Source organism: Hyperoodon ampullatus (genome assembly GCF_949752795.1).
Source record: "Hyperoodon ampullatus genome assembly, chromosome: 13".
Classification (NCBI taxonomy): Eukaryota; Metazoa; Chordata; class Mammalia; order Artiodactyla; family Ziphiidae; genus Hyperoodon; species Hyperoodon ampullatus.
Window position 1 is genome coordinate 63,131,388 of NC_136926.1, and position 22,225 is coordinate 63,153,612.

Consider the following 22,225-nt stretch of genomic DNA (forward strand, 5'->3'; position numbering starts at 1 on the left):
CTGTCTCCTCCCCAGCATTCCCAGCATGGAGCTCAAGCTTCTCTAAACCACAGTCTTCTCTGCCAATATACTGCCCCCCTCCCCAGGGTCAATTCAGGCAACACTGTGGTCTCTCCCATCTTTTTTCTCTCACCCTTCCTCCCTAAGCACATGATCTTACATTTCCATGGGACCTTGCTTTCAGCTGGCTGTTAGCTACCATTGACTTCTACACATAAAATAGATAAGCAATAGGATCTACTGTATAACACGGGGAACTATACTCAATATCCTGTAATAGCCTATAATGGAAAGTAATCTGAAAAATATAATTGAATCACCACCTGAGGCTAACACAACATTGTAAATCAACTATACTTCAATTAAAAAAAAAACATTAGCTGACAATTAAGTTGTTATGCTTCCCATGAGCTTTCATGCTGTGAATCTAGAACAGCAAAAACCGTTTGAGATTATAAGACATGAAGGTACCAACTCATGGCTTTGATGACAGGGTAAGGGAGAGATTTTGGGGAGCAAGGGAGTGCTGGCTAGAGCTCCTCAATCAACCTCTGACTGTCCTGCTGAGGTCACTGCAGCATCTCCCACAGACTTGGAGACCACGGAGGAGGAGGCAGTGATGTGGCCCTGTCAGTGTGCTCACAGGGACAGGGAGGGTGGATAGTCAGCAAGCCATTGGCCTTTGCAAAATCCCATCTGCTCTCCCTTCTTTCTCTCCACCACTTCTCCATCCCCAGGCCCTCCCCAGCAGCAGAGGAAACCATGACTTGTCATTTCAGTTTCCACCTAAATACTTGCAGGATATTAATAGGTGTTTCCAAATATAGTCATTTTCTTTCAGCTTGAAACACTTCAGCCCAGTTTCAGAGTGAGATGTTGCTAAATGGATAAGCCAGTCTGCTGGAGATTTTATTACTCTTTCCCTGGGCTCACAAAAATGTGCAAGTATGCACATGTGTGCACACAGATGTACATATATAAACACAAACACATGTACACACATAAACACATGCACACACACATAAACACATGCACCTAAACACACATGTACACACGTAGGCACACACACACACATAAACACACACACACCTACCATAGCTAAGATGCTCACCACTCCCTGATCCTGGCAGAGAAGTTCTGATAAATAGGCCTGGTTTGTTCTCCTCTCCCAGGGAGTAAAATAATAGCTCAGGTGAAAAAAGAAGCAGTCTGTGAGCCCAGGTTCTACCTCCAGGTTCTTCAGAGTCCTCCTGGGTCCTGAAGCAGCAAATGCCATCACCACACACCTCAGCAAGATACCAGAATCCATTTTCTATGCCTCTTAGATAGCCTCATCCACCAGAGGGCAGACAGCTGAAGCAAGAAGAACTACAATCCTGCAGCCTGCAGAATGAAAACCACAATCACAGAAAGATAGACAAAATGAAAAGGCAGAGGATTATGTCCCAGATGAAGGTACAAGATAAAACACCAGAAAAACAACTAAATGAAGTGGAGATAGGCAACCTTCAAGAAAAAGAATTCAGAATAATGATAGTGAAGCTGATCCAGGACCTTGGAAAAAGAATGGAGGCAAAGATCGAGGAGATGCAAGAAATGTTTAACAAAGACCTAGAAGAATTAAGGAACAAACAAACAGAGATGAACAATACAATAACTGAAATGAAAAATACACTAGAAGGAATCAATAGCAGAATAACTGAGGCAGAAGAATGGATAAGTGACCTGGAAGACAGAATGGTGGAAATCACTGCTACAGAACAGAAAAATGAAAAAAGAATGAAAAGAAATGCAGACAGCCTAAGAGGCTTCTGGGACAACATTAAATGCACCAACATTCTCATTACAGGGGTCCCAGAAGGGGAAGAGAGAGAGAAAGGACCCGAGAAAATATTTGAAGAGATTATACTCAAAAACTTCTCTAATATGGGAAAGGAAATAGCCACCCAAGTCCAGGAAGTGCAGAGAGTCCCAGGCAGGATAAACCTGAGGAGAAACACACTGAGACACATAGTAATCAAATTGACAAAAATTAAAGACAAAGAAAAATTATTAAAAGCAACAAGGGAAAAATGACAAATAACATACAAGGGAACTCCCATAAGTTTAACAGCTGATTTCTCAGCAGAAACTCTACAAGCCAGAAGGGAGTGGCATGATATATTTAAAACGATGAAAGGGAAGAACCTACAACCAAGCCTACTCTACCCGGCAAGGATCTCATTCAGATTCGACAGAGAAATCAAAAGCTTTACAGACAAGCAAAATCTAAGAGAATTCAGCACCACCAGACCAGCTTTGCCACAAATGCTAAAGGAACTCCTCTAGGTGGGAAAGAGACTAGCAACTTAAAACAACCTTGTACATATATATACTGCTATATCAAAACATCATGGAAACAGCAAACCCAAAACTACAATAGATGCACACACACAAAAGAAAAAGCAACAGAAACACAACACTAAAGATGGTCATCAAACCACAAGAGAAGAGAACAAAAGAGGAAGGAAAGAAAAAAGACCTACAAAAACAAATCCAAAACAATTAAGAAAATGGCAATAGGAACACACATATCGATAATTACCTTAAATGTGAATGGATTAAATGCACCAACCAAAAGACATAGACTGGCTGAATGGATATGAAAACAAGACCCGTGTGTATGCTGTCTACAGGAGACCCACTGCAGACCTAAGGACACATACAGACTGAAAGTGAGGAGATGGAAGAAGGTCTTCCATGCAAATGGAAATCATAAGAAAGCTGGAGTAGAATACTCATATCAGACAAAATAGACTTAACAATAAAGACTGTTATAAGAGACAAAGAAGGACACTACATAACAATCAAGGGATCAATTCAAGAAGAAGATATAACAATTGTAAACATATATGCATGCAACATAGGAGCATCTCAACATATAAGACAAATACTAACAGCCATAAAGGGAGAAATCGACAGTAACACAAAAATAGTGGGGGATGTTAACACCCCAGTTTTGTCAATGGACAGATCATCCAGACAGAAAATTAATAAGGAAACACAAGCTTAAAATGACAAAATAGACCAGATACATTTAATTGATATTTATAGGACATTCCATCCCAAAACAGCAGATTACAGTTTCTTCTCAAGTGCACAAGGAACATTCTCCAGGATTGACCACATCCTGAGCCACAAAGCAAGCCTCGGCAAATTTAAGAAAATTGAAATCATATCAAGCATCTTTTCCGACCACAACGCTATGAGATTAGAAATGAGCTACAAGAAAAAAAACTATAAAAAACACAAACATGTGGAGGCTAAACAATTTACTGCTAAACAATTTGCTACTTAACAACCAATGGATCACTGAAGAAATCAAAGAGGAAATCAAAAAATACCTAGAGACAAATGAAAATGAAAGAACAACCATCCAAAACCTATGGGATACAACAAAAGCAGTTCTAAGAGGAAAGCTTATAGCAATACAATCTTACCTCAGGAAACAAGAAAAATCTCAAATAAACAAGCTAACCTTACACCCAAAGCAACTAGAGAAAGAAGAACAAACAAAACTGAAAGTCAGTAGAAAGAAAGAAATCATAAAGATCAGAGCAGAAATAAATGAAATAGAGACAGGGAAGACAATAGCAAAGATCAATGAAACAAAAAGCTGGTTCTTTGAAAAGGTAAACAAAATTGATAACCCTTTAGCCAGACTCATCAAGGACAAAAGGGAGAGGACTCAAATCAATAAAATTAGAAATGAAAAAGGAGATGTTACAACTGACACTACAGAAATACAAAGGATCACAAGAGACTACTACATGCAACTCTATGCCAATAAAATGGACAACCTGGAAGAAATGGACAAATTCTTAGAAAGGTACAGTCTCCCAAGACTGAACCAGGAAGAATTAGAAAATATGAACAGACCAATCACAAACACTGAAATTGAAACTATAATTTAAAAACTCCCAACAAACAAAAGTCCAGGACCTGATGGCTTCACAGGAGAATTCTATCAAATGTTTAGAGAAGAGCTAACACCTATCCTTCTGAAACTTTTCCAAAAAATTGCAGAGGAAGGAAGACTCCCAAACTCATTCTATGAGGCCACAATCACCCTGATACCAAAACCAGACAAAGATACCACTGGAAAAGAAATTTACAGGCCAATATCACTGATACTGATATTTACGGGCTGATGAACATAGTCCCAAAAATCCTCAACAAAATACTAGCAATTCGAATGCAAAAATACATTAAAAGGCTCATACACCATGACTGAGTGGGATTTATCCCAGGGGTGCAAAGATTCTTCAATATCCACAAATCAATCAGTGTGATACACCACATCCACAAATTGAAGAATAAAAACCATATGATCATCTCAAAAGATACAGAAAAAGCTTTTGACAAAATTCAACACCAATTTATGATAAAAATGCTCCAGAAAGTGGGCATAGAGGGAACCTACCTCAATGTAATAAAGGCCATATACAACAAACCTACAGCTAGCATCATACTCAATGGCGAAAAGCTGAAAGCATTTCCTCTAAGATCAGGAATAAGACAAGGATGCCCACTCTCACCACTTTTATTCAACATAGTTTTAGAAGCCCTAGCTACAGCAGTCAGAGAAGAAAAAGAAATAAAAGGAATCCAAACTAGAAAAGAAGAAGTTAAACAGTCACTGTTTGCAGATGACATGATATTATACATAGAAAAGCCTAAAGATGCTACCAGAAAACTACTAGAGCTCATCAATAAATTTGGGAAAGTTGCAGGTTACTAAATTAATACACAGAAATCTGTTGCATTTCTATACACTAACAATGAAAGATCAGAAAGAGAAAGTCAAGAAACAATCCCATTTACCATTGCATCAAAAAGAATAAAATACCTAAGGAGACAAAAGACCTAAGGAATAAACCTACCTAAGGAGACAAAAGACCTGTACTCCAAAAACTATAAGATGCTGATGAAAGAAACTGAAGAAGACATAAACGGATAGAAAGATATACCATGCTCTTGGATTGGAAGATTAAATATTGTGAAAATGACTATACTACCCAAGGCAATCTACAGATTCAATACAATCCCTATCAAATTACCAATGGCATTTTTCACAGAACTAGAACAAAAAACCCTAAAATTTGTATGGAGACACAAAAGACCCTGAATAGCCAAAGCAATCTTGAGAAAGAAAAATGAAGCTGGAGGAATCAGGCTTCCTGACTTCAGACTATACTACAAGCTATAGTCATCAAAACAGTATGGTACTTGCACAAAAAATAGACCTATAGATCAATGGAACAGGATAGAAAGCCCAGTAATAAACCCACACACCTATGGTCAATTAATCCATGACAAAGGAGGCAAGACTATACAATGGTGGAAAGAAAGTGTCTTCAACAAATGGTACTGGGAAAGCTGGACAGCTACATGGAAAAAAATGAAATTAGATCATTATTTAACATCATACACAAAAATAAGCTCAAAATGGATTAAAAACCTAAATGTGAGACTGGACACTCTAATACTCCTAGAGGAAAACATAGGCAGAACACTCTCTGACATAAATCGCAGCAATATCTTTTCCAATCTGTCTCCCAGAGTAATGGAAATAAAAACAAAAATTAAAAAATGGGACCTAATTAAATTCAAAAGTTTTTGCATAGCAAAGGGAACCATAAGCAAAATGAAAAGACAACCCACAGATTGGGAGAAAATATTTGCAGATGATGGAACCGACATGGGATTAGTCACCAAAATTTACAAACAGCTCATGCTGCTTAATATCATCAAAACAAAAAACCCAATCAGAAAATGAGCAGAAGACCTAAATAGACATTTTTCCAAGGAAGACGTATGGATGGCCAAGAGGCACATAAAAAGATGTTCAACATCGCTAATGATTAAAGAAATGCAAATCAAAACTACAATGAGATATCACCTCACACCAGTCAAAATGGCCATCATCAGAAAATCCACAAACTATCAAAGCTGTAGAGGGTGTGGAGAGAAAGGAACCCTCCTACACTGTTGGTGGGAATGTAAATTGGTACAGCTACTCTGGAGAACAGTATGGAGTTTCCTTAAAAAACTAAAAATAGAGCTACCGTATGACCCTGCAATCCCACTCCTGGGCATTTATCTGGAGAAAAACATGGTCCAAAAGGATACATGCACCCCAATGTTCATTGCAGCACTGTTTACAATAGCCAAGACACGGAAGCAACCTAAATGTCCATCGATAGATGAATGGATGAAGAAGATGTGGTACATATATACAATGGAATATTACTCAGCCATAAAAAAGAATGAAATAATGACATTTGTAGCAACATGGATGGACTTAGAGATTGTCATACTGAATGAAGTAAGTCAGATAGAGAAAGAGAAATATCATATGATATCGCTTATATGAGGAATCTAAAATGAAATGATACAAATGAATGTATTTACAAAACAGAAACGGACTCACAGACATAGAGAATGAACTTATGGTTACCGGAGAGGAAGGGTGGAGGGAAGGGATAGTTAGGGAGTTTGGGATTGACATGTACATGCTGCTGTATTTAAAAAGGATAACCAACAAAGACCTACTGTATAGATCAGGGGGGAAAAAAAGAATCCATTTTCTAAAAAATGTGCGAACTCTTAAGTGTTTGGGGGCATGGAGATCCCTGGGGTATGTCAGAGGCTTCAGCTCCTAGTCAGCCCTACAATCAGCAGCAGCAACAGCATCGCCTGTGTCATCAGCAGACTTGGCTCTTTTCAAAGTGCAACTGGATTTCACCCTCATAATCACCATAAGACACTTGCTGGTTGGGAAGGCACAGAAGACCAGAGAAGTTAAGAGCTTTGCCCAAAGTCACCTAGCAGGTAGGTGGCCAGATTCCTGGGCCTTGCACCACGCTCATGGCAATTCAGCCAGTGTGGACACTCAGACTTCTTCCTCATCCCCTTTTCACATTCCCCCTCTTCTTCCTCACCTGTCCCAGGGCTCAGTCCTCATTTTCTTTATCCACACTCTCCCTAAAGGATCCCCTCCATTTCCCTGACTTTAAATTACATCTCTATGCTCTCATTTCCTGAATTTATTTCTCAAGGCCTGACTCTGCCTACTTGATGCACAAGCATCTCAAAACTAACATGACCCCACCGGACCTGCAGAGTCCACCCATCCCCAACCCTCAGCCCTTGCTCCCCAGGCTTCCCATTTCGGTAGAGAGGGTGACCTCTGCCCACCTACTGAAGGCAGAGACCTGGGGTCTCCAATTCTCCTCTCTCTTAATGGCAGGTCCTATGAACTCCACCTCCAGGATCCACCTGTGGTGTAGCCCTTCCCCCCACCTTCGCTGCCACCACCTGGGGGCAGGCTGCCAAGTTACAGGCTGAATTGTGTCCCTCCCCAAGAAAAGATCTGTTGAAGCCTTAACCTCAGAATGTGACTTTATTTGGAAATAGTGTCCTCACAGAGGTAACTGAGTTAAAGTGAGGTCATTAAGGTGGGCCCTCATCTAAAATGACTGATATCCTTATAAAAAGTGGAAATCTGGACACAGAGACAGACACATGCAGAGGGAAGACAATGTGAAGACAGAGGGAGAAGATGGCCATCTACAAGCCCAGGAACGCCTGCGGTTACCACAAGCTGAGAGGCATGGAGCAGACCCTGTTCAGAGCTCCTTCACGGGAGCATGGTCCTGCCGACACCCTGAGTTTGGACTTCTGGCCTCCAGAACTGCGAGGCAAAATTCTGTTGTTTAAGCCACTCAGTTTGTGGTACATTGTTATAGCAGCCCTAGCAAACTAATACATACCGTCATGGACCCCACAACACCTCCTGCCATTCTGTTTCCTCTCTGAACTCCCTACCACCTGTCCTCCATGCAGAAACCAGAGGCAACTACCTAAAATGGAAGAGCCCTACCAAGCCCTCCTGATATGGGCCTCTGCCCACCTCTGACCCCACTGGGTGGCTTTCTCCTTTGTCTACCTGCTTTGGTCTCATTGGAGTTCTAGAACCCTCAAGCTCTTTCCCCTGGCACTCTCCTTTTCATCCTGCAAGAAGTCAGCCTAAACATCCCCATGAAGACAGACCCACCCACCTTCTCCATCTCTGACCCACACTCTCCATCTCAGTGTGGCCTCTCCAGCAGCTGCTGCCACCACTGTGCGTTTCCTCCAGCCCACTCCTCAAAGTTAGCAATTGTGGCTTTCTTAGTGTATTCATTTGCTCATTGTTTAGTTCCCCTCCAGACAACAAACTTCATGAGAACAGGGAGCAAGCGTATATAAATGCTTCATAAATATCTTTTGAGTGGATGGGAATAAAACAAGGAAGGCTGCTCCATCCAGCATCCCAGCCAGGCAGCCTCCGGGTCTAGCAGGGAGCAAACGGGTCAGTGTTGAAGAGAGACCAGAACTCTCCCACCCCCTCCTTCTTTGTGCTCCCTCCCCATGTGCCAGGCAGCCCTCACCAACCTCTGCGAACCACCTCCTCAGTGCCATGCCTCTCACCACTTCTCCAGCCTGGATGACCCACCCTCCCTTCTCTTCACCATCCATTCACTCTCCAATCTTCCTTCCAGGCCCAGGTCCTGTTCTGCCTCTCTTGGGAAGCCTTCCCTGGCTCCCAAACCTTACTCGGAGCCTCTTTCCGTCTATTAGTGCCACTGACTTGGAACTGCCTGCATCATTACCTATCTTTCCAGTGTAATCCTCTTAATACTAACAGTGGCCATACTTTGAAGACTGTAGATGCCTTTGTCATAGACAAAAACATTTCACAATCATTGTGCCCTGGGATTGCCCCAGTGGCCCTCCATAGCTGGGAAACTGCTCTTCCTGGGCTGGTGTGGTGGTAAGCAAATCAGTTGTAGCAAATGCGTCTGCATGCACATGTGTGCACGAGTGCGTCTGTGTGCCTGGTAGAGAAAGAGCAATGCATTCGCTGCCAGGCTGTTAGGCAACCTACCCCCACCCACTCCGAGGAGGGCTGCCCTTAGGCGAGAAGCCTGGGCCAGCCCTAAGGAAGTGACCTTGGACACACACGCAGCACCTCGTCCATAGGTGCAAGACTCAGCTTGGGACTGGGATTTGCAGAACCTAGTTGATCCAAAGCTCCAGTTAAGAGTGTACCTCCCAGACATTGCTACGGGTGAATGGGAATGGCCAACCAGACAGCACAAAAAATGCTGGTATTGCTCCTCATTATAGAAATGTCTCTATCAGGAACGTCTGATAGAGCCCAAACTGGCTGTGAAATAAATCCAAATGCTTAAGACAAAAGAGAAAAGAAACTTTACCTCACTAGTAAGCTGGGATAAGGAAATGAAAACAAAGTAAAATATCTTGACAAGATATTAAAAGGGAAAAGATGTGGTAGAAGGCCATCCAAATGGGGGAAAAAACCACCTTTAATTCAAAAGTTTAGTTCAGCATGTAACAAAGCCTCTGAGGTAACTCTCAGTTAAAGTCTGAAGTTGTCATATTTTATCACTGAAAAATGCCAACATTTTGGTAATTAATAGACTTAGTAGCAGCACCACACTGGGACACCCAATGCTGCTGTTCCATCACCTGTGTGTGTTGGGGGTGGCGGGGATATGAGGCCCAGGTCTAAGTGCCACCAGCAGGGCCACCTCTTTTTCTGGACCAACTATATCCTTAAGCTATGATTTTGCTCCCTGCACCTGGAATAGGCTGAGTCTTCCCAAAACTAAGGCCCATAACCTAAGCTGGAGAAAATCAAAACAGACAGGACTCATGTACCTGAGACAAGGGAACTCCACGTTGTCGCTCTCGGGCTGCCCCTCCTCTCTCACCAGCACCCGCTCCAGGAACCAGCCACTGCCGCTGCCTTTGCCATCGTGTCTGATCCTCACCCGCCTTACCTTCCGCATGGTGACGGACTCAATGGTGAACTCATCGGCCTTTGTGGGAAAGACAGCAAGGCCAGTTAGAGGTGGCTCCCCTGGGACCCAAACACCAAGGGAAGACACAGGCCCAGAAATCCTAAAAGCCATAGCCAATGGGTTGGGCTATTGGTCTTTCACAGGTGGGCCAGGGGCTACCCATAAAGAACGGATTGCACCTCTCCCTCAATTTCTCCCACAGGACTATGTTCGATGTCAAGTTCCCAACAACTGAGATCTGTATTTTTGGATAAACAATGGCCATTCCCTGTGATCTCCTTTTGAAAGGTAAATCCTCTAGGAGGATTAATATATTAAGCTGTTATCACTCACTAACCATTTATCATGAATTAATTCCTTGGTTAATCTCCTCTGGCTCCTTGCTACAGAAGGACACTGGCTCCCTTCTGAGAAAGGGAATGATTAGGGGGACCAGTGGTCTTATTAATTTCACAGTTCTGCCTGCCAGTGAAGCAGCAGGGGCTGCAGAGTTGCCAAGTCTACACAAGTGTACCTGGGGCCCTCTGGGAACAGGAACTCGAGAGTGGGATTCATGAAGGAAGGAATCAGAAGATGTAGAAAGAAAAGAGTAGGAAAGGGTGGAGAAAGACCTCCACTTGAATTCCAGGGCTTGCCCTGCCCTTGCTAAGGAAGAGGTGGCAGAGGAAGGAGAGGACCAAGGCTTACCAAATCTCTTCACCTGATGAGCAACCTTGGGTCTCACATTATTGAACTATGACTCTTAACTGAGCACCTACTGTGTGCTGAGGGTCAGGTCTGCTGGCAGGCAGTATATCTGTCATCTCTAATCCTCACAACAGCCAGCCACAGGTAGACATCCTTTCCCCCATTTCAGACACAAGGAAACTGAGGCTCAGAGAATGGAGGGTCTGGCCCCGATCCTCCTGACTCTTTCCCTATTGTTTCACAAAGCCTCCCCAGTAAATCCAGGTGATGGTTGGGGAAACCAAAGGGATCACCCAGCACATTTGTAATGAGGCTAGGAATAGAACCCAATTCTCCCACTTCCATGTTTAGCGTCTTTCCTGATTTCTCTTTCAAAAAGGAAACGAACAAGTTGCCACCAGTGGTCATGCCTAGTGGAGAAGCAATGTTCCTTCAGGTGTCCCAGCTTTCTGCATGCCTGAGACCTTCAGTCCACACATAAGGTGCCCAGCTTCCTTCCCTGCCCACCCCAAGTGTCCTCCTGCTCTGCCCTCTTCTCAAAGCTAAGGTGTGGGCCAGCTCCCAGCCTTAGGAGCCTGGTGGCTGTCATGCATGTAGTTCCCTGTGCGTGCACCCAGAGACAGCCTCTCTGATGGCCGAGGCACCAGTACCAGTGATCAGCTCTACTTAGAGCAGGGAAGACAAGGGAATGGGAAGGGGTGGGGCGGGGCTGACGGAGGTGCACTGCTGGAACTTACGTTGCCCTTCTCAAACAGGTCGGTGTTATTCCTACAGTTGTAGAGCAGCCGCTCCCCCGTGTCCCCCACGTCACCAAAAAGGCAGAGGTAGACGTTGGCATCCGTTCCCGCACCTTCAATTTCCCCAGTGCACACTGTCACGCGGTACCGGGCCACTGGCAGGCAGAGAGAGGGACACAACGAGCTGGCAGCTCCCTGCTCCCAACACTGGCCCTGCTGCTCCCCACCTCTGAGCACTGCCTCCTCCTCTCCCCCCGCTCTCATCTGGGCTGACATTGCTCATTCGGCCAGCTGCCTCACACCAGTCAAGGGCCAACTCATCTGCAAATCCCTTGTCCCAGACAGACCAGAGGTTCCCAATCCTGGCTAACTGTCAGAATGCCATGGGAAACTTTTATAAGAATTCAGATTCCTGAGCACCACCTCAGACTTCCCAAATCTTAGTTTCCAGAGTGGGAGCCCTAAAACTGCATTATTTACAAGCTCCCCCAGGGGACTCTGGTGGAGTTGGCAGTGTTTGGGGACCACGGGTCTAATTCAAACATTTTGGCACTTGATTCCATCCAACCCAGTAGACTTTTTGCCTCAGGTTGTCATCCAATTCATGAGTCCTGTCTTCTTAAGAAAAGTAAGATAACTTTTTTTTTGAGCCAGAACTGAGCCTTCCCTTCTCTTCAGAACTCCCCAGTGCTATGGACATGCCAGGAAGAGAAGCAGAGAGAAAGGCACAAAGTGCAGCTGCCATGGGAAGGGCAGCTTCTTCTTCCCATGTTGACAATGTACAGTGGAGCAGGCAAACCTGCATCTGGCACATAAGGCCTTACTTCCTAAGCTAAAAGTGAAATTCATTCATTCATTCCTTTGCCCAATATCTGTTTACTGAAGCCTAGTAAGTGGCAGGCATTTTTATAGGTGCAGGGATTCAGCAGTGAGCAAGACAAACAGACTCCTGTTCAATGGCACTTATATTAAAGTTGAGAATGGAAGGATGGAGAGGAGAGATGGACAGTAAAATCATAAATCATGAACAGGAAAATTTCTGAGTTGTATCTGTAACAAAGATAGTATAATGGAGTGACGCCACAGGGTGTGATGGAAGTAGGGAGGTGTGCAGTAAGGGGGTGAAGATGATTTAGAGATGCAGAAAAGCTTGCAGCAAGGAGACAAGGCTTGGACTAAAATGTTGGTGATAGGAGCCAGCCACAGGCATAGTGAGAGAAGAGGGTGCTGGTAAGTGTGAAGCCCCAATGTGGAGATGAGCAGCTATGTTTCAGGAGCAGAGAGAAGGCCAATATGGCTGGAGTGAAGGGAGAAGGAGGGGATGAGATGAGGCCCAGAGGTGGACAGGGTTAAGACCCGGGATGTGTGACAGGTCAAGGTAAGACACATGGCTTCCTTTGTGTTTTTGCTTTTAATACAACAGGAACCTTTATAGGGCTTTAGGCAAGGAAGTAACTTAGTCTGATCTATGTTTTAAAGAGCATTTGGCTGCCATGTGGAGAACTGATTGTAGGGGAAGAAAGAGTGAATCAGAGAGGCCGGTTAATGGAATAATTACAGTAGTCTAGAAGAGAGAGGATGCCTAGGACTGGGGGTGCAGTGGAGATGGAGAGAAGTCGGTAGATTAGAGATATATTTTTGAGGTAGAAACAATAGTACTTGATGATGGACTGGATAGCCAGTAATAGGTAATTGAGGGAAAGAGAGGAACCAGGGATGACTCCTGGGTTTCTGGCTTGGGCAACTAGGTGAATAGTGTTGGCAACAAGACTTAGGGACACTTGGGGAGAATGATGGGTTTGGAGATAAAAATCAATGGTTGTTTGTTCATTATAAATTTGAGATGTTTATTAGATGATCATAAAAAGAGATCAAGATGGCAGTTGAATATGTGTGTGGAGGGTCAGGAGTGTTGACCTGACTTTGGTCATCATAGGCATATAGATTCCATTGAAAGTCACAGGACCAGATGAGATCCCCTATGGAGAGGATGCAGACAAGAACTATAGAGGGATACCAACATTAGAGGTCAAGGCCAGGAGAAGCTGGCAACTCAGATGAGAAGCAGCAGTCAGTGAAGCAGAGGGATTTTGCTCCGAACCTAAAACTGCTCTAAAAAGTCTATTTTTTTAAAATGAAGGGAATATTAAGGCATTCCCAGATAAACAAAAACTAAAAGAATTCATCACCATCAGACCTGCTCTACAAGAAATATTAAAGGGAGTCCTTCACATTGGACATTAGACAGTACCTTGAACACACCCAAAGACATAAAGAGAACGAGGAAAAGCAATGACTTAGGTAAATATGTAGACAGTATACTTTAATTTTTGTTTGTAACTCTCTTCCTCTCAAATCTTATATAAAAGACAACTGCATAAAGCAGTAAATATAAAACTGCATTGGTGGGTTTATAATGTACAAAGATATAATCTGTATGGCAATATAGCACAAAGGAGGTGAAAAGAAACAAACCTACACTGGAGCAGAGTTTTTGTATATTATTGAAATTAAGTTGGTATTAATCTGAACTAGAATGTTATAAGTTAAGATGTTAATTGTAATTCCCTGGTATAATTCCCTAAGTGTAATTCTTCCTACTAAGAAAATAACTCTCACTATATATACATATATGTATATGTATATATATTAAAAGAAACAAGGGAACTAAAATGGTATCCTAGAAAATATCTATTTACCACAAAAGAAGGAAGAATAAAGAAACAACAAAAAAAGACAAGATATATAGAAAGCAAATAGCAAAATGACAGACATAAATCCTGCCCTATTAGTAGTTACATTAAATGTAAATGGACTAGGGCTTCCCTGGTGGCACAGTGGTTGAGAGTCCGCCTGCCGATGCAGGGGACACGGGTTCGTGCCCCGGTCCGGGAAGATCCCACATGCCACAGAGCGCTGGGCCCGTGAGCCATGGCCGCTGAACCTGCGTGTCCAGAGCCTGTGCTCTGCAACGGGAGAGGCCACAACAGTGAGAGGCCCGCGTACCGCCAAAAAAAAAAAAAAAAAAAGTAAATGGACTAAATATTTCAATCAAAAGGCAAAATATGGTGGTAATTCTGCAGAGACAGGATGGGTCTCCCTACTCCAAATTTGCTCAGCTGTCAAGGCTGATGATACCACGCATGTACCAAGAGTGAATATAAAATGATTATTCACATAATGAGCAGTTCTGGGGAGAGCATGATAGGCCCTCAAGCGGGTCCAAAAATGGCTGGAGACAGCAGAGAGGGGTGACTGGTTTGACATTTTATGGTGGTTAAGGGGTGAGAGTTTCTTCACATGGGTCCTTGTATGGCTTGAACTTTCCACAAGTGTGAAGGAAGGGAGCATCCAGGATTTCTTACCAAATTGCCCAGGCATGAGGCAGAAAGATACTGGTGTAACTGGGAAGCTGTCAGCAGTCAAATATGAAAAAGAAGTCATACTCCTTATTACACAGAGATTGGAAGAATAAATAATGCATCTAACTATCTGATATATGGAAGAGACACACTTTAGATTCAGACACAAATAGGTTGAGAATAAAAGGATGGCTCAAGGAGAACTAGACAATATGAATAAATTTATAACAAGTAAAAGATTGAATCAGAATTCAGAAAGCTACACATGAAGAAAAGCCCAGGCCTAGATGTCTTCTCTATTGAATTTTACCAAACATGTAAAGAAGAATTAATACCAATTCTTCTCAAGTAAAGTAGAAGGAAATACTTCTGAACTCATTTTGTGAGGCTAGCATATCCCTGCTCCAAAACCAGACAAAGATACCACAAGAAAAGAAAACTACAGACAATGTTATGAATACAGATGCAAAAATCCTCAAAAAAATATTAGCAAAACAAATCCAGCCCCATAAAAAAGAACTATACACCATGGCAAGGTAGGATCTATCCTAGGGATACAAGTTAAATTTCTGAAAATCAAGTAATGTAATATATCATATCAATAGAATAAAAAAAACAAAAATCACATGATCATCTCAATAGACTCAGCAAAAGCATTTGACAAAATTCAACACTCTTTCATGATGAAAAATCAACAAACTAAGAATAAAAGGGAACTTCATCAACCCATAAAAGTCATCTATGAAATACCCACAGCTGACATCATATTTAATGGTGAAAGAGTGGATGCTTTTCCCCTAAGATGAGGAACAAGACAAGGATCTCTGCTCCCACCACTTCTCTTCAACATGGTATTGGAGGTTTTAGCCAAGGCAACTAGGTATCCAGATTGGAAAGAAGTAAAGCTATCTCTATTCATGGATGACATGATCTTGTATATTGAAAATCATAAGGAATTCACTAAAAACTATTAGAACTAATAAGAGTTCAGCAAAGTTGTGGAGTACAAGATCAATATAGCAAAATCAACTGTATTTCTATTACTTTGCAATGAACAATCTGAAAATAAAATTAAGAAAACATTTCCATTCAAAATAGCATCAAAAAGAATAAAATAGTTTTGAATAAATTTTTAAAAACAAGTGAAAACCAATTAATAAGTCATGGAGATGTAATGTACAGCATGGCAACTATGGTTAATAATACCATATTGCATATTTGAAATTGCTAATACAGTAGATCTTAAAAGTTCTCATCACAAGAAAAAAATTATGTAACAACGTGTTGTGATGGATGTTAACTAGACTTACTGTGGTGATCACTTTGCAATATATACAAATATTGAATCATTATGTTGTACACCTGAAACTAAATATAACATTGTTAGTCAATTATACCTCAATAAAAAAGAAAAAAGTGAAAAACTTAAGCTCTGAAAACTAAAAAACTGTTGAAAGAAATTAAAGATGTTCACAGATTGGAAGACTTAATATTGTTAAGATGGCAATACTTCCCAAACTGATCTACAGACAAAATGCAATCTCTGTCACAATCTTAAATGATTTCTTTGTAGAAATTGACAAGTCATCTCTAAAATACATATGGAATTTCAAGGAACCCAGAATAGACAAAACAATAGCAAAAAAGAATAATAAAGAAGAATAACAAGTGTTGGCAAGGATGTAGAGAAATTGGAGCTCTCATACATTGCTGATGGAAATGCAAAGTGGTTCAGCTGTTTGAAAAATAGTATGATAGTTTCTCAAAACTCAAAACAGAATTACCATACAGCCAGCAATTCAGCTGATAGGTATATATCCAAGAGAACTGAAAACATATGTCCACACAAAAACTTTACGTGAATATTCATAGCCACATTATTCATAATAGCCAAAAAGTAGAAACAACCCATATGTCCATTAACAGTTGAATGTGGTATATCCTTACAGTGAAATATTATTCAGCATTTAAAAGAAATGAAACACAGATGCATGCTACAAGGTGAATGGACATTAAAAACATTATGCTAAGTGAAAGAAACAGATACAAAAAGTCATATATTAAATGATGCCATTTATATGAAATGTCCAGAACAAGCAAATCTATAGAGACAAAAAATAGATTATTGGTTTAAACAGATGGGTAAGTACAGAGATACGGAGTGAGGTGGGGGAATGGGTGTGACTGCTGATGGGTATGGGTGTGCAATGAAAATGTTCTGGAATTTGATAGTGGTCATGGATACATGATTCTATCAATATACTAAAAGCCACTGAATACTTTAAATAAATGAATTGTATGGAAAATGAATACCTCAATAAAGATGTTTTAAAAAATGGACACTACTCATTGGTGGTCCCTCTAAAATGAAGATAAAGTACATGAGGAATGAGACAAATCACCAGTAAGTTTAATTTAATTTTTCAGTAATATACCCATTTTTATTTGCAGATATGAAGACATCTGAAAATTAAATTTGACCTTTAAATATGTGGGTCTGAATATATAGTGTCTATAGCAAAAGCATTTGTTAGAAGAAAAGGTCAAGGATAACTGCTTATCCACAGACCTGCTTGAGTGGGGCTGGCAAAGGCAGCCACTGAAGTCAAGAGGGGGGAAAGGTCTCCTGCCCCCAACACTGCCTCTTCAGAGGGACAGCACCTGAAATTCAACCACTGCTGCCTCTCCAGTCAACTCTGTTAAAATGAAAAAGATAAATGTTTTAAACTTTTAGCCTTCGCATAAATAAAGCTGATGCTTTTGTGTTACGCTCCCAATGATAGGCTGTGTTAACAGTAAAAGGAACAAAAAGCATTAACTGGAGTGAGTGCTGAAACGTGGAAGCACAAAAGGGAAGGGAGGGCACCAGTCTCACTTCATTCTGACTTTTGATGAAGGTCGGTTTTGCCTTTTGGGGTCGTATTTATTAGGCCATTCCCAGAGGCAAGCTGATGAGAGAATTTAGAAATCTCTATGCCTGGGAATCCCAATCCCCTTTGTTCAGGAGCTCGAAGGTCCTATTGGCTGGGCATTGTCAGGGGTCCTAATTCTCTCTAGGGGCCACTCCCAGCCCACCCACCACTGAGGTTCTAAGCACCTTCCTGGCAAGAAGTCTGTGGACAATTAAAAATAATTATATTGGCCATCAGCAGTGAAAGACTTTAAACAGATGGGTAAGTACTAGAGCCTCTTGTACTTTAATTTTAAAATTACAGCTCAGCCTGATTAGCAAGAAGCCACAGTTTTCAGCACTTGAGTCCAGTGGTCTCTTGCCGGCTCATCAGTGGTATGTAATCCCTTCTGCTGGGCATGCAGTGGAGAATGCAGATCTCATTGGTTTTACTATCTCACGTAGCTCCTGAGGGAAAGACAAGGTGGAGATAAATTGTGGGCTGGTGAGTGTTTTGTCTGTGTCTCCTGGTCTGTGTTAATCAGTGCAATCACCCCGGAAGGCATCTTGGCTCTCAGACGTGGTGTTAATTGCTTGTTTGGCCCTTATTTTTTAAGTAAACTAGGAGTACACAATTTCAAACGTAGAGTATTGGTTTTAAATTGGCATTTACTCATTTTACATGAGTCCAAGACTCTCCACTGAAGGGATTTTCAGGAAGCCCTGCACATTATACCTTGGTATACCTTGGTACCAACTGGGGAAGTGAGATGTTGCCACCAGCTCTATTTACTGTTACAAAGAAGCATCCAGACCAGAAAAGGAGATCTGAGTTCCTGTAGAGGTGAGTGAGGACATAGGAGTGTTCCAGGAACAAGAGGAATTTATGTGGGCCAGAAAGAACAGTCGGGGAAAAGAAATTCGAGTTGATATGGGCTCCAAAGTGCTGCCAAGGACCCCCAGAAGGCATCAAACTGCCCTCATAGCCAGGACAGACAGCCCTTCTGTCACTGACCCGGGTCCTTGAACGCTTTAATCAATAGAAATTGATAAGAGGCCAGAAGAGACATTCGGGCAAGGCTTTACTGGGACTCGTGCCAGAGCACGAGAGAGTGAAAACAAGTAGCAGGTGCCCTTGCTTGCTCTCTGAGGAGGGCAAGCTGGTCCCTTAAACGGGGTGAGGGTGGGGGCGGACTGGTGGGTCAGGCTGGAGGGGCGGCTTAGGTGTCTGTTCACACCCTTGGTGGTGCTGTGTGCAGGGATAATGCTTTTGCTCCCGGTACCTCAGCAATGGCCGTTGGTTTGTGGTCTTTTTGTATCTTATAATTGCCCCCAACTGCAGTTATGTGTGCAGTTATTTTTAGTCCCTTATAGTTTCTTTGTATTCTGTTGCTAGAGATCCAAGCACTCCAGTAAATGGTGCCAGGTCCCAGCTTATCTCACTTCAATCCAATACTAGTCGTTAGAGAATTTTTTTTTAATTGCAGTTGTTCTTTAATAGTATCACTGAAGGCAAAACCAAACAAAAGACAGCTATGATAGCCCCATATCTTATACACTGTTTAAAATGTTTCAAGGGTGTTTTTGTACGTAACCTATAGAAATGCTCTTCCTCCCTGCCCCTCCCACCGTGATCTCTCCTTATCTATCAAATCCCGACCATGGAAGACCCAGCTCAAATGCCTGAACAATGTTTCTCCCATCTTCCTCAGCAGGAAGTTTACCTCCCTACTGTGTCTACAGCATTCATTCAACTCCTACCAGTTCCACCTTCAGAGTATTTCTTGAATTTATGTCCACCTCCACCGTCTACCTGAACCCTGCACAATTTCAGGACCACTTTTTCCTTCCCCTGGATGATTTCTTAATGGCTTGACCCTAAAATACATCCTCCACACACCCACAAGTCCTTGACGGAGCAGGAGAAATGTGGGGAGGAAGGAACTGGATGGAGTTCAAGTTCAAGGGTAGTGTGAGTGTCATCAAGGTCATGAGAGGCCTGCGAGGGCAGGAGCCTGAGTCAGAGGTGGGGACTGAGTCAGAGTTCAGAGGAGCAGCTTTGTGGGATGAGCCCAAGTGAAGTACTGAGAAGTGGCTGGTTGCTTGGGAGGGAGGTGGAGGTGAGCAAAGTGGATGAGGACCAGCATGTGGATGAATGGGTTTTCCACATGGACATTGATGGAAGCGGAACAAAAGCTCTCAGGTTTTGATATGTGCAAAAATTACTTGGTGTGCTTGATAAAAATACCGATTACCAGGCATAGCCCTCAGAGAGCCTAGTCAGTATATCTGGGATTGGGCCCAGGGATCTTCATTTTAGCAAACACTCTAGGCAATTTTTATATGAATGGGACCTTGAGCATACTTTCAGAGACACTATCTGTTGTGGGCTGAATTGTATTCCCCCAACAAATCCATATGTTGAAGTCATAACCCGCCAGTACCTCCGAATGTATTTGGAAGTAGGATCTTTAAAGAAGTAAATAAAGTAAAATGAGGTCGTATGTGTGGGCCCTAATCCAATATGATTGATGTCCTTATAAGAAGAGATTAGGGGGCTTCCCTGGTGGCGCAGTGGTTGAGAGTCCACCTGCCGATGCAGGGGACACAGGTTCGTGCCCTGGTCCGGGAAGATCCCACATGCCGCGGACCGGCTGGGCCCGTGAGCCATGGCTGCTGAGCCTGCTCATCCGGAGCCTGTGCTCCACAATAGGAGAGGCCACAACGGTGAGAGGCCCCCGTACCACAAAAAAAAAAAAAAGAAGAAGAAGAGATTAGCACATAGACATGAGCACACACACAGGGGAAAGATCATGTGAGGACACAGCGAGAAGATGGTCATTTTCAAGGCAAGGAGAGAGGTCTCAGGAGAAAGCCAACCTGCCAACACCTTGATCTTGGGCTTCTAGCCTCCAGAACTGTGAGAAAATAAATTTATGTTCTTTCAGCCCCCCAGTCTGTGGTATTTTGTTATGGCAGCCCAAGCAGACTAGTTCACTGTCCTAGAACAATGGTAGGAGTTGAGGGGTCTAGAGAATGACCAGGGGGCACCTTGCAAAACAGGAACATGTCCAGAGTGAACAGAAGATGGAAATGAGCTGGGGCAGAGGCCACATTGTGGGTGGTGTGAGCCTCAAGGCCGAAAGGGCAGTGGGAGTCAGGAGAAGGTCCCCCTCCCGCTAGCCCCACAGTTGTGAGGACGGAAAACTGGGTTTTGGGGGGAGGGGAGCCATGCTTCAGTCAAGGTACAGAGGAGATGGAGGTAAAAGAACATCCTGGGCATTTAAGTAAAAATGGCAGCTTTCTCTCTGAAAAAAACTCACTAAAACGATAGCATACAGGTATTTTAAAGATTTAACCAAACAAAACATTTTCACCAATAAGGCTCAGGGAAAGGGATGAATATAGACAACAGCAACCAAATTTCAGAAGCTGGAGCACAGCTAGAAAAGTGTGCTTTTCACAGTGCCTTAGCACAGTGGGTCCTCACCAGGAGCCCCTAGAAATTTGTTGAACAAATTCCTGAGCCCCCCACCCCAGACCTACTGAATTAGAAAATCTGTGGGTGGGCCCCAGCAATCTGTGTTTTAAGAAGCCCTTCAGGTGACAATGCTGAAGTTTGAGGTCCCCTGACTTAACAGACCAGAGAGAATTGATCAGAGCTATCAGCTGTGAAATCTGAGACGTAAGGTTGCAAAATCTCAGGAATGACAGCACCAGGTAACTTTAGAAATAGGGAGTGAGGAGCTAAAATTATGAGAACTGGTTAGAAGGATTTAGAAAGCAGTTAGATCCCAAGACCATCTCCTCAATTGTTCATACCTGCAGGCTCAATTCTGGCACATAAAGAGGGCAGATCAGGTAACAGCGGGTGTGTTTCTGCCTTGGTGGGATACATGTCACATAGAGTCCTAATTGGGGGGTGGGCAGGAATCATATGTTATTTATCATATTTACAGGGAGATGATAGCCTTGTTGCCAAAGAAAATACTGCTGAATGTGAAAAGGCAGAGTATAGTTTGCTGACCTAGGAGGCAGGAAATCTTGTTCTAGGTCTCACTCTGTCTCTAACTGTATAATCAGGGCAAGAACTTCCTCAGTTTCCTTATCTGCATCAATCTATTTTAAGGACCTTTGAACACAAATATTCCATAGTCCATTTTAATTAGTCCATTTTAATTAATTCCATAGTCCATTTTAATTAAAAATGAAGAAGAATCATAAAATAATACTAATTGCAAGCATTGCCTAATTAGACTAACAGGGTGATCCCTTTTTAGATATTTGCTGTTTGGGGTTTCTATGTTTTTGTGTATTTAACTCTGTTCAAATTGTTTAAAAATATATATATACAGAGCTTCTACTGGGTGCGCAAATGCCTGAGAAGTGACACTATCCAAATACTTAGAAGGACTACTGGAACTATGGATGACATTGTAATTTACTTTTTGTAATTTTGCAATGTTATTTTACTATTTAAAAAAAATTAAGCACAGCCACAAGGTTAGAAAATAGGTTAATTATATTAAGTGCCAATTCTGATCAATTGCTAATGTTTGCTTGCAGTGCTATATTGAGGGCTATGAAGCTCATTTCAGACTAAATGGGAGAGAATGCTGTGATTACTCAGTAATGTCT

At 42.4% G+C, this 22,225-nt stretch overlaps 1 protein-coding gene across 3 annotated transcripts in view; it reads right to left on the reverse strand.

Annotated features, from left to right (window-relative positions):
* The window catches only part of LOXHD1 (lipoxygenase homology PLAT domains 1), a gene marked incomplete at both ends in the record, with an annotated part of 209,235 nt that overhangs the window by 113,356 nt on the left and 73,654 nt on the right, over positions 1 to 22,225 (reverse strand). For all 3 annotated transcript variants that reach the window (XM_079717302.1, XM_079717301.1, XM_079717300.1), the window contains 2 exons: positions 9,769 to 9,929; positions 11,336 to 11,490. In XM_079717302.1, coding sequence (XP_079573428.1) covers positions 9,769 to 9,929; positions 11,336 to 11,490 — 316 coding nt within the window. The remainder of the gene's footprint in view (positions 1 to 9,768; positions 9,930 to 11,335; positions 11,491 to 22,225) is intronic.